At 51.0% G+C, this 16,226-nt stretch overlaps 1 protein-coding gene across 1 annotated transcript in view; it reads right to left on the reverse strand.

Annotated features, from left to right (window-relative positions):
- Window positions 1-16,226, reverse strand: part of LOC135508916 (CD82 antigen-like) — a 67,418-nt gene that overhangs the window by 12,580 nt on the left and 38,612 nt on the right. Inside the window, exons 4-7 of the mRNA XM_064929133.1 lie at window positions 9,744-9,868; window positions 8,179-8,253; window positions 2,776-2,874; window positions 911-1,084 (exon numbers count right to left, since the gene is read on the reverse strand). Of these exons, the coding sequence (XP_064785205.1) occupies window positions 911-1,084; window positions 2,776-2,874; window positions 8,179-8,253; window positions 9,744-9,868 (473 nt within the window). The remainder of the gene's footprint in view (window positions 1-910; window positions 1,085-2,775; window positions 2,875-8,178; window positions 8,254-9,743; window positions 9,869-16,226) is intronic.

Consider the following 16,226-nt stretch of genomic DNA (forward strand, 5'->3'; position numbering starts at 1 on the left):
GTTGTAACCCTGAACTGGTGCTGTTGTAACCCTGAACTGGTGCTGTTGTAACCCTGAACTGGTGCTGTTGTAACCCTGAACTGGTGCTGTTGTAACCCTGAACTGGTGCTGTTGTAACCCTGAACTGGTGCTGTTGTAACCCTGAACTGGTGCTGTTGTAACCCTGAACTGGTAATGTTGTAACCCTGAACTGGTGCTGTTGTAACCCTGAACTGGTGCTGTTGTAACCCTGAACTGGTGCTGTTGTAACCCTGAACTGGTGCTGTTGTAACCCTGAACTGGTGCTGTTGTAACCGTGAACTGGTGCTGTTATTATTATTAAACCTTTATTTAACCAGGAAGGGCTCATTGAGATTTAAAATCTATTTTTTAAGAGCGTCCTGGCCAAGATAGGCAGCAACAAGTCATTACAAGAATTACAACCAGAAAATGACATCATTAAGATGTCATGTGACACATTTTGCCCACTGAAATAGCTCTGGTTCTAAACCCAATACAGCTGTCCACTGCCCTGCACGTTTATAACCCAAACAACACTTACTGCTAGAACAAGAACTATGTCTACTGTCCCTAGTTTAGTTTACAGGCATGTCGGCGGAGAGAGAGAGAGAGACAGAGATATAGAGAGAGATAGAGAGAGAGAGACAGACAGAGACAGAGACAGAGAGACAGAAAACAGAATCACACAGCCCAGTCTCCTTAACATATCTCTCCCCCCCCCCTCTATTTTTCTCCCTCCCTCCTTCATACAATTTCATAGACTGGCAGGTCTGCAGACACATAGCCTAGTCTCCTTAATGTCTGTCCCTCCCTTTCTCTCCCTCCCTTTCTCTCCTCTCTCCCCTCTTTGTACCGTTTCATAGATAGGCAGATCAGTAGAGCTCAGACTCCCTCCCTCTCTCCCACATACCGTTTGGTATACTGGCCGGTCAGCAGACAAGTGTTCACAGAGCCCAGTCTCATTCATGTCTGTCCCAGGCAGGGTTTCATTCCGACAGGAGCAGGGGTACAGCGAGACAGAACTGTTCTTGATCCACACGTTCTCCAACCAGTTACCTGGAGACACCCAGCCACAACACTTCATCTGGAGGAATTGGCAGAAAGAAAGAACAAAAGAAAGAAGGAGAGAAAGATAGAGGGAGAGAAAGAGGAGGGAGGGGGAGAGGCGGGAGGGGGAGAGAAAGAGGGAGAGAAAGAGGAGGGAGAGGGAGAGAAAGAGGGAGAGAAAGAGGAGGGAGGGGGAGAGAAAGAGGAGGGAGGGGAGAGGCGGGAGGGGGAGAGAAAGAGGGAGAGAAAGAGGAGGGAGAGGGAGAGAAAGAGGGAGAGGAGGAGGGAGGGGGAGAGAAAGAGAAAAAGGGAGAGAAAGAGGAGGGAGAGGGAGAGGGGAGAGAAAGAGGAGGGAGGGGGAGAGAAAGAGGGAGAGAAAGAGGAGGGAGGGGGAGAGGGAGAGAAGGAGGGAGGGGGGAGAAGGGGAGAGAAAGATGAGGGAGGGGGAGAGAAAGAGGAGGGGGAGAGAAAAAGGAGGGAGAGGGAGAGAAGGAGGGAGAGGGAGAGAAAGAGGGAGGGAGGGGGATGAGGGAGGAGGGTGGGGGAGAGAAAGAGGAGGGTGGGGGAGAGAAAGAGGAGGGTGGGGGAGAGAAAGGAGGGAGGGGGGGAAAGAGGGAGAGAAAGAGGAGGGGGGAGGGAGGAGGGAGGGGGAGAGAAAGAGGAGGGTGGGGGAGAGAAAGAGGAGGGTGGGGGAGAGAAAGAGGAGGGAGGGGGAGAGAAAGAGGGAGAGAAAGAGGAGGGGGAGAGAAAGAGGAGGGAGAGGGAGAGAAAGAGGAGGGAGGGGGAGAGAAAGAGGAGGGGGAGAGAAAGAGGAGGGAGGGGGAGATAAAGAGGGAGAGAAAGATGAGGGAGGGGAGAGAAAGAAGGGAGAGGGAGAGAAAGAGGGTGAGAGAAAGAGGGAGAGAAAGAGGAGGGAGGGGGAGAGAAAGAGGGAGAGAAAGAGGGAGAGAAAGAGGGAGAGAAAGAGGGAGAGAAAGAGAGAGAGAAAGAGAAAAAGGGAGAGAAAGCATGATTAATATGAACCAGACTGAAATAGACCGTGTTGAAACAGCATGAGAAACAAGCTGATGCTCTCAGGAACACTATGTGGTGAGGCAGGGGAGCCAGAAGAACAACAAATAAACAAGGGAAGTTCAAATGGAAACCGTTGGACAAACAGCGCTATGAGGGTGGCGCAGTGGTCTAGGGCACTGCTAGCTAGCTGTGCCACCAGAGACTCTGGGTTCGCGTCCAGGCTCTGTCGCAGCTGGCCGCGACCGAGAGGTCTGTGGGGCGACGCACAATTGGCCTAGCGTCGTTAGGGAGGGGTGGGCCGGTAGGGATATTCTTTGTCTCATCGCGCACTAGCGACTCCTGTGGCGGGCCGGGCGCAGTGCACGCTGACCAGGTCGCTAGGTGTTCAGTGTTTCCTCCGACACATTGGTGCAGCTGGCTTCTGGGTTGGATGTGCGCTGTGTTAAGAAGCAGTGCGGCTGGTTGGGTTGTTTCGGAGGACGCGTGGCTTTCGACCTTCTTCTCTCCCGAGCCCGTACGGGAGTTGTAGCGATGACACAAGATAGTATCTACTAACAATTGGATACCACGAAATTGGGGAGAAAAGAGGGTTAAAAAAAATAAAAAATAAAAAATAAACAACGCTTGTGTTTTTAGACAGTTAAAAGCACAGTGATATTAACAAAAAATATAAACCTTGTTCAAACAGAAACTAAGGCAGGTCCGGCTACTTACTGTCCTCTGTACATAGTCCCAGGAATGTTCTGTGGTCCGGTTCTGACCAGTGTAGTTGACCAGCATCCCCTTGACGATGGTGGACATCTCCTGCTGCAGCTGGGGAAGAGACAGGGAAGAATGAGTTAAATCAATCCTAGAGCTGCATCCTTCACTCTGTGAATATGGGCCCAGGTGGGTCTGACACACTCATAACATCAGATATGTTGGCAAAGACAAGTGTAATTAATAATAATGAATAATAATAAATAATAATAAAGGGGAGGGGAAGGGGAAGAGGGGAGGGAAGAGGGGAGGGGAAAGGGAGAGTAGAAGAGAAGAGGGGGAGGGGAAGAGGGGAAGGGGAAGGGGAAGAGGGAAGGGGAAGAGGGGAGGGGAAAAGGGGGAGAGGGGAAGAGGGGGAGAAGAGGGGAGGGGAAGAGGGGAGGGAAGAGGGGAGGGGAAGAGGGGAGGAGAGGGGGAGAGGGAAGAGAAGAGGGGGAGAGGAGAAGAGGGGAGAGGAGAGAGGGGAGAGGAGAAGAGAAGAGGGAGAGGAGAAGAGAAGAGGGGGAGAGGAGAAGAGGGGAGAGGAGAAGAGGGGAGAGGAGAAGAGAAGAGCGGAGAAGAGAAGAGAAGAGGGGAGAGGAGAAGAGAAGAGGGAGAGGAGAAGGGGGGAGAGGAGAAGAGGGAGAGGGGAAGAGCGGAGAAGAGAGAGAAGAGGGGAGAGGAGAAGAGGGGAGAGGAGGAGAGAAGAGTGGAGAGGAGGAAAAGGGGAGAGGAGAAGAGAAGAGGGGAGAGGAGAAGAGCGGAGAAGAGAAGAGAAGAGGGGAGAGGAGAAGAGAAGAGGGGAGAGGAGGAGAGAAGAGTGGAGAGGAGGAAAAGGGGAGAGGAGAAGAGAAGAGGGGAGAGGAGAAGAGAAGAGAAGAGAAGAGGGGAGAGGAGAAGAGAAGAGGGGAGAGGAGGAGAGAAGAGTGGAGAGGAGGAAAAGGGGAGAGGAGAAGAGAAGAGGGGAGAGGAGAAGAGAAGAGAAGAGGGGAGAGGAGAGGAGAAGAGGGGAGAGGAGGAGAGAAGAGTGGAGAGGAGGAAAAGGGGAGAGGAGAAGAGAAGAGGGGAGAGGAGAAGAGAGAAGAGGGGGAGGAGAAGAGGGGAGAGGGAAGAGAAGAGGGGGAGAGGAGAAGAGGGGAGAGGAGGAGAGAAGAGCGGAGAGGAGGAAGGGGAGAGGAGAAGAGAAGGGGGAGAGGAGAAGAGGAGAGCGGAGAAGAGAAGAGAAGAGGGGAGGAGGAGGAGAGAAGAGTGGAGAGGAGGAAAAGGGAGAGGAGAAGAGAAGAGGGAGAGGAGAAGAGAAGAGAAGAGGGGAGAGGAGAAGAGAAGTGGGGAGAGGAGGAGAGAAGAGTGGAGAGGAGGAAAAGGGGGAGAGGAGAAGAGAAGAGGGGAGAGAAGAGGGAGAGAGAAGAGAAGAGGGGAGAGGAGAGGAGAAGAGGGGAGAGGAGGAGAGAAGAGTGGAGAGGAGGAAAAGGGGAGAGGAGAAGAGAAGAGGGGAGAGGAGAGGAGAAGAGAAGAGAGAGAAGAGAAGAGGGGGAGAGGAGAAGAGGGAGAGGAGAAGAGAAGAGGGGAGAGGAGAAGAGAAGAGGGGAGAGGAGAAGAGAAGAGTGGAGAGGAGAAGGGGAGAGGAGGAGAGAAGAGGGGAGAGGAGGAGAAGAGGGGGAGGGGAAAAGGGGAGGTGATAAACTATGACAGTGGGGGAGAGGAGGTAGCCTCACCCTGTTCTGTCACTGTGAAAGGGTGCCACCCTACCCTGCCCTGTGGTAAACCCCAAACACAGAGAGTAAGTCCGGACCAGGATCAAACACACACACACACACACATTTTTATAAAGGGACAATTTGACGGGGCATGTGCCCCTTTTCCCATGATGCATCTGTGTGCAAATTCACACACAGAGATGAAGAAGCATCATACTCTCTCCCTCCGTGTAAAGACATTTGATTTCAACTACAGCGGCTCTGCATTCTACATCCTTCGGTTGGCTACAAATATCAATTCCAGATTTCCTTATATTTTCTATGGTTTCATAATCTCCTCCTTCTGGTCCAACAGAGGGATAGCATTTGCTAATCCAGTCTGACCATTCACAGACAGGTACCGGGAGGCGGGACAGACAGCAGACTGTTAAACCAGCAGTGTTTCCCTGTCATCATTCACTTTGTGACTGACAGGCGACCTGTCCTATCAATAGATCTCTAGAAGATGCTATACACTATATTCATTGTTTGTTTTGTCACATAAACTGAAATTAAGCCAATCATTTGAATTTTAGGAATCAGGAAAGGGGCAGAGCAATTTCTGCCTATTGTGAAAAAAGTAGCTGGTTGAAAATAAGTCTGTAATCGGCTGTATAGCTGAACAGCTCTACTGGAAAACACTTCTGACTGACTGGCTGGCTGACTGACTGACTGACTGACTGGCTGGCTGACTGGCTGACTGGCTGACTGACTGGCTGGCTGACTGGCTGGCTGACTGGCTGACTGACTGGCTGACTGGCTGGCTGGCTGACTGGCTGGCTGACTGACTGACTGGCTGACTGACTGGCTGGCTGACTGGCTGGCTGACTGGCTGGCTGACTGGCTGACTGGCCGACTGGCTGGCTGACTGACTGGCTGGCTGACTGACTGGCTGACTGGCTGGCTGGCTGACTGGCTGACTGACTGTATGGCTGACTGGCTGACTGGCTGGCTGACTGGCTGACTGGCTGACTGACTGACTGGCTGGCTGACTGGCTGACTGGCTGACTGACTGGCTGACTGGCTGGCTGGCTGACTGGCTGACTGACTGTATGGCTGACTGGCTGACTGGCTGGCTGACTGACTGGCTGACTGGATGTATGGCTGACTGGCTGTATGGCTGACTGACTGGCTGGCTGGCTGGCTGGCTGACTGACTGACTGACTGGCTGACTGGCTGGCTGACTGACTGGCTGACTGGCTGACTGGCTGGCTGACTGGCTGGCTGACTGGCTGGCTGACTGGCTGACTGGCTGGCTGGCTGACTGACTGGCTGACTGACTGGCTGGCTGACTGGCTGGCTGACTGGCTGGCTGACTGGCTGACTGGCCGACTGGCTGGCTGACTGACTGGCTGACTGGATGTATGGCTGACTGGCTGTATGGCTGACTGGCTGAATGACTGGCTGGCTGGCTGACTGGCTGGATGTATGGCTGGCTGACTGGCTGACTGACTGGCTGACTGACTGGCTGACTGGCTGGCTGGCTGACTGGCTGGCTGACTGGATGTATGGCTGGCTGACTGGATGTATGGCTGGCTGACTGACTGGCTGACTGGATGTATGGCTGACTGGCTGACTGGCTGACTGACTGACTGGCTGGCTGGATGTATGGCTGGCTGGCTGGCTGACTGGCTGGCTGGCTAGATGTATGGCTGGCTGACTGGCTGACTGACTGGCTGACTGACTGACTGGATGTATAGCTGGCTGACTGACTGGCTGGCTGGATGTATGGCTGACTGACTGGCTGACTGACTGGCTGACTGGATGTATGGCTGACTGGCTGACTGACTGACTGACTGGCTGGCTGGCTGGATGTATGGCTGGCTGGCTGGCTGGATGTATGGCTGGCTGGCTGGCTGGATGTCTGGCTGGCTGACTGGCTGGCTGGCTGGCTGGCTGGATGTATGGCTGGCTGGCTGACTGACTGACTGACTGACTGGCTGGCTGTATGGCTGGCTGGCTGGCTGGCTGGCTGACTGACTGGCTGGCTGGCTGACTGGCTAGATGTCTGGCTGGCTGGCTGGCTGGTTGGCTGGCTACTTTTCCATGGTACCATCACAGGGCATGGGGATTCCCAGCAGGTCTCAGTCAGACAGCTGAGGAAGGGAAGGGTGGGTATGTCCCAGCTGTGGTGAGAGGCCAAGAAAGGGGGGAGGAGGAGTGGGAGGGAGAGTAGGGGGAGAGTGGGGAGGGTGGGGAGGGTGGGGGCAGGCAGAGGAGAGTGTGGGACAAAAAGGAGAGGGGGGAGAGATTGGATAAGAAAGAACTGGAAATGGGAGAAAAGGAGGAGGAGGGAGGAGGGAGGAGGGAGGAGAAGGAGGGAGAAGAGAGGACACTCATCCGTCTCTCTGGAAGGAATGTAGATGAAGTAGAGGGGGGAAGGGGTAGAACTCACTGTCTCTCTGGAAGGAATGTAGATGAAGTAGAGGCGGGGGGAGAGAGAAGGGGGGTAGAACTCACTGTCTCTCTGGAAGGAATGTAGATGAAATAGAGGGGGGAGAAGGAGGTAGAACTCACTCTGTCTCTCTGGAAGGAATGTAGATGAAATAGAGGGGGGGAGAAGGAGGTAGAACTCTCTGTCTCTCTGGAAGGAATGTAGATGAAATAGAGGGGGGGGGAAGGAGGTAGAACTCACTCTGTCTCTCTGGAAGGAATGTAGATGAAGTAGAGGGGGAAAGGAGGTAGAACTCACTCTGTCTCTCTGGAAGGAATGTAGATGAAGTAGAGGGGGGAAGGAGGTAGAACTCACTCTGTCTCTCTGGAAGGAATGTAGATGAAATAGAGGGGGGAGAGAAGGGGGTAGAACTCACTCTGTCTCTCTGGAAGGAATGTAGATGAAGTAGAGGGGGAGAAGGGGTAGAACTCACTCTGTCTCTCTGGAAGGAATGTAGATGAAGTAGAGGGGGGGGAGAAGGGGGTAGAACTCACTGTCTCTCTGGAAGGAATGTAGATGAAATAGAGGGGGAGAGAGAAGGAGGTAGAACTCACTCTGTCTCTCTGGAAGGAATGTAGATGAAATAGAGGGGGGAGAAGGAGGTAGAACTCTCTGTCTCTCTGGAAGGAATGTAGATGAAGTAGAGAGGGGGAGAGAAGGGGGTAGAACTCACTCTGTCTCTCTGGAAGGAATGTAGATGAAATAGAGGGGGGAGAAGGGGGTAGAACTCACTCTGTCTCTCTGGAAGGAATGTAGATGAAATAGAGGGGGGAGAAGGAGGTAGAACTCACTGTCTCTCTGGAAGGAATGTAGATGAAATAGAGGGGGAGAAGGAGGTAGAACTCTCTGTCTCTCTGGAAGGAATGTAGATGAAGTAGAGGGGGGAGAAGGGGTAGAACTCACTGTCTCTCTGGAAGGAATGTAGATGAAATACAGGGGGAGAGAGAAGGAGGTAGAACTCACTCTGTCTCTCTGGAAGGAATGTAGATGAAACAGAGGGGGGGAGAGAGAAGGAGGTAGAACTCACTGTCTCACTGGAAGGAATGTAGATGAAATAGAGGGGGGGAGAAGGAGGTAGAACTCACTGTCTCTCTGGAAGGAATGTAGATGAAATAGAGGGGGGGGGGAGAAGGGGGTAGAACTCACTCTGTCTCTCTGGAAGGAATGTAGATGAAATAGAGGGGGGGGGGAGAAGGGGGTAGAACTCACTCTGTCTCTCTGGAAGTAGATGAGCACGCCAGCCGTAACCTGGGCGATGAGGATGAGCAGGAGGCAGGTGAAGTACTGGGGACGGACAGACAGAACAATGGGAAAGTGCATTTTAGAGGTTCATCATAACAGTTTGAAACAACGAGGTTGTTTAGTTAGCATGAACACAGCCAACGTCATGTTCTCCAGAGGATATCAGACTAAAGAACATTGAACATCTCTGATTCAACTAATTCTGTGTTTAGGATTTGGTAGAGTATTCTGTGTTTAGGATTTGGTAGAGTATTCTGTGTTTAGGATTTGGTAGAGTATTCTGTGTTTAGGTTTTAGAGGATTCTGTGTTTAGGTTTTGGTAGAGGATTCTGTGTTTAGGTTTTGGTAGAGTATTCTGTGTTTATACCCCTCTCTCTCTAACCTCCTCACCCCTCTCTATGTAACCTCCTCACCCCTCTCTCTCTCTAACCTCCTCACCCCTCTCTCTCTAACCTCCTCACCCCTCTCTATGAAACCTCCTCACCCCCTCTCTCTCTAACCTCCTCACCCCTCTCTATGTAACCTCCTCACCCCTCTCTATGTAACCTCCTCCCCCTCTCTCTCTAACCTCCTCACCCCTCTCTATTTTAACCTCCTTACCCCTCTCTCTCTAACCTCCTCACCCCTCTCTATGTAACCTCCTCACCCTTCTCTCTCTAACCTCCTCACCCCTCTCTATTTTAACCTCCTCACCCCTCTCTATTTCACCCCTCCTCACCCCTCTCTCTAGTTTAACCTCCTCACCCCTCTCTATTTTAACCTCCTCACCCCTCTCTCTCTAACCTCCTCACCCCTCTCTAGTTTAACCCCTCTTCACCCCTCTCTATGTAAGCCCCTCACCCGTCTCTCTCTAACCTCCTCACCCCTCTCTAGTTTAACCTCCTCACCCCTCTCTATGTAACCCCCTCACCCCCTCTCTCTCTAACCTCCTCACCCCTCTCTAGTTTAACCTCCTCACCCCTCTCTATGTAAGCCCCTCACCCGTCTCTCTCTAACCTTCTCCCACTCTAGTTTAACCTCCTCACCCCCTCTCTATGTAACCCCCTCACCAGTCTCTCTCTAACCTCCTCACCCCTCTCTATTTTAACCCCTCACATTAATAAGTCGCTCTGGATAAGAGCGTCTGCCAAATGACTTAAATGTAAATGTAAATAATCCACACGGCTGCTGTTGACGGCATACAGAGTCAAACAGGAAGATGGTGTTATACAAAGAATCCAACCCCATTGGACCAAACAGCAGCATGAGTCTGTCGTCTAGTTCTAACGCAGAGGAAGAACCTTGCCGATCCTTTTCAACACCAGCTGAACGTGGAATATCTTAGCTACAAATCAGAGAGAATACTGCAGCAGCTGAGAGCATCGTGACATAACATCAAAACCGACTCTACATCCTGCTCAACCTTCACAGCGTTGTGGTGCAGGAATAAGCTCCTTTGACAGCAGGGAGTAGGTGGGGGGAGGGTAGGTGGGGTAGGTGGGGGGGGAGCATGAGGTTGAGTGTTCTAGCAGGGTGGATGTGTGTTTACTCACCAGGCCCAGCAGGCAGCGTATCTCGTAGATGGCTCCTATACAGCCCAGGAAGCCCATAACCATGGAGAGAGAACCCACGGTGATCAGAATATAGGACGCCACTTTCAGAGTGGTGGAGGACTCCTCTGTAGAGAAGATGTACATAAACAGGTTAACATCCACCCTACAACATCACTCACTGAAACCAGCCTACAACACCACTCAGTGAAACCAGGCTACAACACCACTCAGTGAAACCAGCCTACAACACCACTCAGTGAACCCAGGCTACAACACCACTCAGTGAAACCAGGCTACAACACCACTCAGTGAAACCAGGCTACAACACCACTCAGTGAAACCAGGCTACAACACCACTCACTGAAACCAGGCTACAACATCACTCACTGAAACCAGCCTACAACACCACTCACTGAACCCAGGCTACAACACCACTCACTGAAACCAGGCTACAACACCACTCAGTGAAACCAGGCTACAACACCACTCACTGAAACCAGGCTACAACACCACTCACTGAAACCAGGCTACAACACCACTCAGTGAAACCAGGCTACAACACCACTCACTGAAACCAGGTTACAACACCACTCACTGAAACCAGGCTACAACACCACTCAGTGAAACCAGGCTACAACACCACTCACTGAAACCAGGCTACAACACCACTCAGTGAAACCAGGCTACAACACCACTCACTGAAACCAGGCTACAACACCACTCACTGAAACCAGGCTACAACACCACTCAGTGAAACCAGGCTACAACACCACTCAGTGAAACCAGGCTACAACACCACTCACTGAAACCAGGCTACAACACCACTCAGTGAAACCAGGCTACACTCACTGAAACCAGGCTACAACACCACTGAAACCAGGCTACAACACCACTCACTGAAACCAGGCTACAACATCACTCACTGAAACCAGGCTACAACACCACTCAGTGAAACCAGGCTACAACACCACTCACTGAAACCAGGCTACAACACCACTCAGTGAAACCAGGCTACAACACCACTCAGTGAAACCAGGCTACAACACCACTCACTGAAACCAGGCTACAACACCACTCACTGAAACCAGGCTACAACACCACTCACTGAAACCAGGCTACAACACCACTCACTGAAACCAGGCTACAACACCACTCAGTGAAACCAGGCTACAACACCACTCACTGAAACCAGGCTACAACATCACTCACTGAAACCAGGCTACAACACCACTCACTGAAACCAGGCTACAACACCACTCACTGAAACCAGGTTACAACACCACTCAGTGAAACCAGGCTACAACACCACTCACTGAAACCAGGCTACAACACCACTCACTGAAACCAGGTTACAACACCACTCACTGAAACCAGGCTACAACACCACTCAGTGAAACCAGGCTACAACATCACTCACTGAAACCAGGCTACAACATCACTCACTGAAACCAGGCTACAACACCACTCACTGAAACCAGGCTACAACATCACTCAGTGAAACCAGGCTACAACATCACTCAGTGAAACCAGGCTACAACATCACTCAGTGAAACCAGGCTACAACACCACTCACTGAAACCAGGCTAAATACCACTTTTTGAAACCCGCACTTGAGGACAACATACTCAGTGAAACCAGGCTGACACTCCTGCAACAGGAAACATGCACTCTGAAACCAGGCTACAACACCACTCACTGAAACCAGGCTACAACACCACTCACTGAAACCAGGCTAAAACATCACTGAAACCAGGCTACAACACCACTCACTGAAACCAGGCTACAACCACTCACTGAAACCAGGCTACAACACCTGAACCAGGCCCACAACACCACTCCTGAAACCAGGCTACAACGCCACTCACTGAAACCAGGCACTCAGTGAACCCAGGACACCCTACACATCACTCACTGAAACCAGCCTACAACACCACTCAGTGAAACCAGGCTACAACACCACTCAGTGAAACCAACAACACCAATCACTGAAACCCCTACAACCAGTCTGCTGTTCCCACAGTGCTTCAATCCAGGGCCACAACATCACTGTGAAACCTGTACAACACCACTCAGTGAACCCAGGCTAAAGCTACAACACTACAGTGAAACCAGGCTACAACACCACTCACTTCCGTCATCATGAAGTGCTACAACACCACTCACTGAAACCAGGCTACAACACCACTCACTGAAACCAGGCTACAACACCCTCACTGAAACCAGGCTACAACACCACTCCTGATTTGCAGGCTACAACACCACCACTGAAACCAGGCTACAACACCACTCACTGAAACCAGGCTCAACACCACACTGCACACTGCTACAACACCATCTGGAAACCAGGAATACCACTCATGTGAAAATACAACTGTTCATGAAACCAGGACCACACTCAGGCATACAACACCATCAGTGAAACCCTACAACACCAGCTGAAACCAGGTACAACACCACTCAAGCTGAAACCAGGCTACAACACCCTGGGCTACAACACCACTCAGTGAAACCAGGCTACAACACCCTCAGTGAAACCAGGCTACAACACCACTCACTGAAACCAGGCTACAACACCACTCAGTGTGGTGAAACCACGGAAACCAGGCTACAACACCACTCTCCTCAACACCGCTGATCCTCACAACACTCACCACTACAACACCACTCAGTGAAACCAGGCCCCAACACCACTCACTGAAACCAGGTTACAACACCACTCACTGAAACCAGGCTACAACACCACTGAAACCAGGCTACAACACCACTCACTGAAACCAGGCTACAACACCACTCAGTGAAACCAGGCTACAACACCACTCAGTTTGAAACCAGGCTACAACACCACTCACTGGAAACCAGGCTACAACATCACTCAGTGAAACCAGGCTACAACACCACTCAGTGAAACCTACAGGGAACCAGGTTAGGGCATCACTCAGTGAATCCACCCTACAACACCACTCACTGAAACCAGGCTACAACACCACTCACTGAAACCAGGCTACAACACCACTCAGTGAAACCAGGTCACCACAGTGAAAACTAAACAGATGATTACAACACCACTCACTGAAACCAGGAAACACCACTCAGTGAATCCACCCCACCATCCACATCCACTGGAAACCAGGTACAACACCAGTGGACTTACTGAAACCAGGCTACAACACCACTTTTAAGTTCCTGAAACCAGGCACAACACACTTGAAACCAGACAAAACTCACTGAAACCAGGCTACAACACCACTCACTGAAACACAACACCACTCGTGAAACCAGGCGCACTCACTGAAACCAGGCTACAACACCACTCAGAAACCAGGCTGAAGAAATTTGGCTTGTCACTCACTGAAACCACTACAACACCACTCACTGAAACCAGGCTACACACCACTCACTGAAACCAGGCTACAACACCACTCACTGAAACCAGGCTACAACACCACTCACTGAAACCAGGCTACAACACCACTCACTGAAACCAGGCTCAACACGTAAGGCTCTCCAGAGGGTAGAAACCAGGCTACAACACCACTCACTGAAACCAGGCTACAAACCACTCCTGAAACCAGGCTACAACACCACCACTGAAACCAGGCTACAACCACCCGATGTTACAGTGAACCCAGGCCATACAACATCATCAAGAAACAGCCTACAACACCACTCAGTGAAACCAGGCTACAACACCACTGTTCACCACTCACTGAAACCAGGCTACAACACCACTCACTGAAACCAGGCTACAACACCACTCAGTGAACCCAGGTGCAATCAAAGCTGGGACACGAAACCAGACAACAAAAACCCAGGCTTCTATCACTCAGTGAAACCAGGCCATCAGACTACAACATTAAACCAGGCCACCACTACAACACCACTTGAAAGCAGGCTCACTGAAACCAGGCTACAACACCACTCACTGAAACCAGGCTACAACACCACTCCTGAAGCCACTTTAATAATGGGCTACAACACCACTTGAATGCAGGAAATGAAACCATACAAACCATATCACTAGCCACTTGAAACAAGGCTACAACACCACTTATATAATGCTACTTACCCTACATGAAACCATTCAACACCACTCATGAAACCAGGCTACAACACACTATGAAACCTGTACTCTATATCATCAACACCATCCTGAAACCATGTAATACCATGTGAAACCAGGCTACAACACCACTTGAAACCACTACAACACCACTTTGTGAAACCATACTCATCTCATATGCTACAACACCACTCACTGAAACCAGGCTACAACACCATCTGAAACCAGGCTACAACACCATCAGTGCCTAGGCTACAACACCACTCAGTGAAACCAGGCCATCACTCATGAAACCAGGCTACAACACCACTCAGTGAAACCGTACAATATTCTTTAACACCACTCACTGAAACCAGGTGTACAACACCACTAGAAACCAGGAACCACTTGTGAAACCATTACTGAAACCAGGTTACAACACCATCAGGAACTAGGCACAACACCACTTGAAACCAGGCTACAACACCACTCACTGAAACCATTAACATCTGCTAACCATGTGAAACCAGGCTACAAACTAAATCACTCAGTGAATTACAACACCATTTGATCACTGAAACCAGGCTTGAAACCAGGCTACAACACCACTCAGTGAAACCAGGCTACAACACATTCAGGCTACAACACCCCAGGACAACACCACTCACTGAAACCAGGCTACAACACCACTCAGTGAAACCAGGCTACAACACCACTCAGTGAAACCAGGCTACAACACCACTCAGTGAAACCAGGCTACAACACCACTCAGTGAAACCAGGCTACAACACCACTCAGTGAAACCAGGCTACAACACCACTCACTGAAACCAGGCTACAACACCACTCACTGAAACCAGGCTACAACACCACTCAGTGAAACCAGGCTACAACACCACTCACTGAAACCAGGCTACAACACCACTCACTGAAACCAGGCTACAACACCACTCAGTGAAACCAGGCTACAACACCACTCACTGAAACCAGGCTACAACACCACTCACTGAAACCAGGCTACAACACCACTCAGTGAAACCAGGCTACAACACCACTCACTGAAACCAGGCTACAACACCACTCACTGAAACCAGGCTACAACAACACCACTCACTGAAACCAGGCTACAACACCACTCACTGAAACCAGGCTACAACACCACTCAGTGAAACCAGGCTACAACACCACTCACTGAAACCAGGCTACAACACCACTCAGTGAAACCAGGCTACAACACCACTCACTGAAACCAGGCTACAACACCACTCACTGAAACCAGGAACCACTCACTGAAACCAGGCTACAACATCATCCAAAACTATACAGAATGGTTTCCCGATATCTTACGAGTGACTCATTCTAGCCCACACATTTAAATGACCTGGTCAACCCTATGCAGTGAAATATACACATGTGGCAGGTCAGCTATCATGTAATCCATTAATTTAGTAGTCGTAGGAACATGTCGAGTCAAGCAATGAGATCCACCATGGAGCAAGCCGACCCCCCTCCAAATTTTTTTTTATTCAAGCAATGTTCTCTACCAGAGTTATAACAGCCCACCAGAGACCAGAGAGAGCAAGGCTGGAGCAGAGGAATGGAGAGGAGATGGGGGGGTAAGATGGATAGATTCCCTTGGCTGAGGGTAAGCTGAAGAGAGGCCCTTTCTCGGTCTGGAATGAAGCCTGGCACAGAGCTCTGGGGCTGGGACACGGCTCCAACTCACTCGGGGTCTGAGGTCAGGAGAACCAGAGATGTGCAGTCTCTGTCTGGAATGAAGCCTGGCACAGAGCTCTGGGGCTGGGACACGGCTCCAACTCACTCGGGGTCTGAGGTCAGGAGAACCAGAGATGTGCAGTCTCTGTCTGGAATGAAGCCTGGCACAGAGCTCTGGGGCTGGGACACGGCTCCAACTCACTCGGGGTCTGAGGTCAGGAGAACCAGAGATGTGCAGTCTCTGCCTGGAATGAAGCCTGGCACAGAGCTCTGGGGCTGGGACACGGCTCCAACTCACTCGGGGTCTGAGGTCAGGAGAACCAGAGAGGCCAGCTATAATATAATAACCCTTACCTTACCCTGACTCATGAATAATATGTATAATAAAGAATCCTAATGGTGTCAAATCAGCCAGACACATTGCTCCACAAACAAAACACCGCCAGACACATTGCTCCACAGACAAAACACAGCCAGACACATTGCACCACAGACAAAACACAGCCAGACACATTGCAACAAAGACAAAAACAGCCAGACACCAGACACATTGCCCCACAGACAAAACACAGCCAGACACATTGCCCCACAGACAAAACAGCCAGCATTGCCCCACAGACAAAACACCGCCAGACACATTGCTCCACAGACAAAACAAAACCGCCAGACACATTGCCCCACAGACAAAACACAGCCAGACACATTGCCCCACAGACAAAACACCGCCAG

This window comes from Oncorhynchus masou, chromosome 22, assembly GCF_036934945.1.
Source record: "Oncorhynchus masou masou isolate Uvic2021 chromosome 22, UVic_Omas_1.1, whole genome shotgun sequence".
NCBI lineage: Eukaryota > Metazoa > Chordata > Actinopteri > Salmoniformes > Salmonidae > Oncorhynchus > Oncorhynchus masou.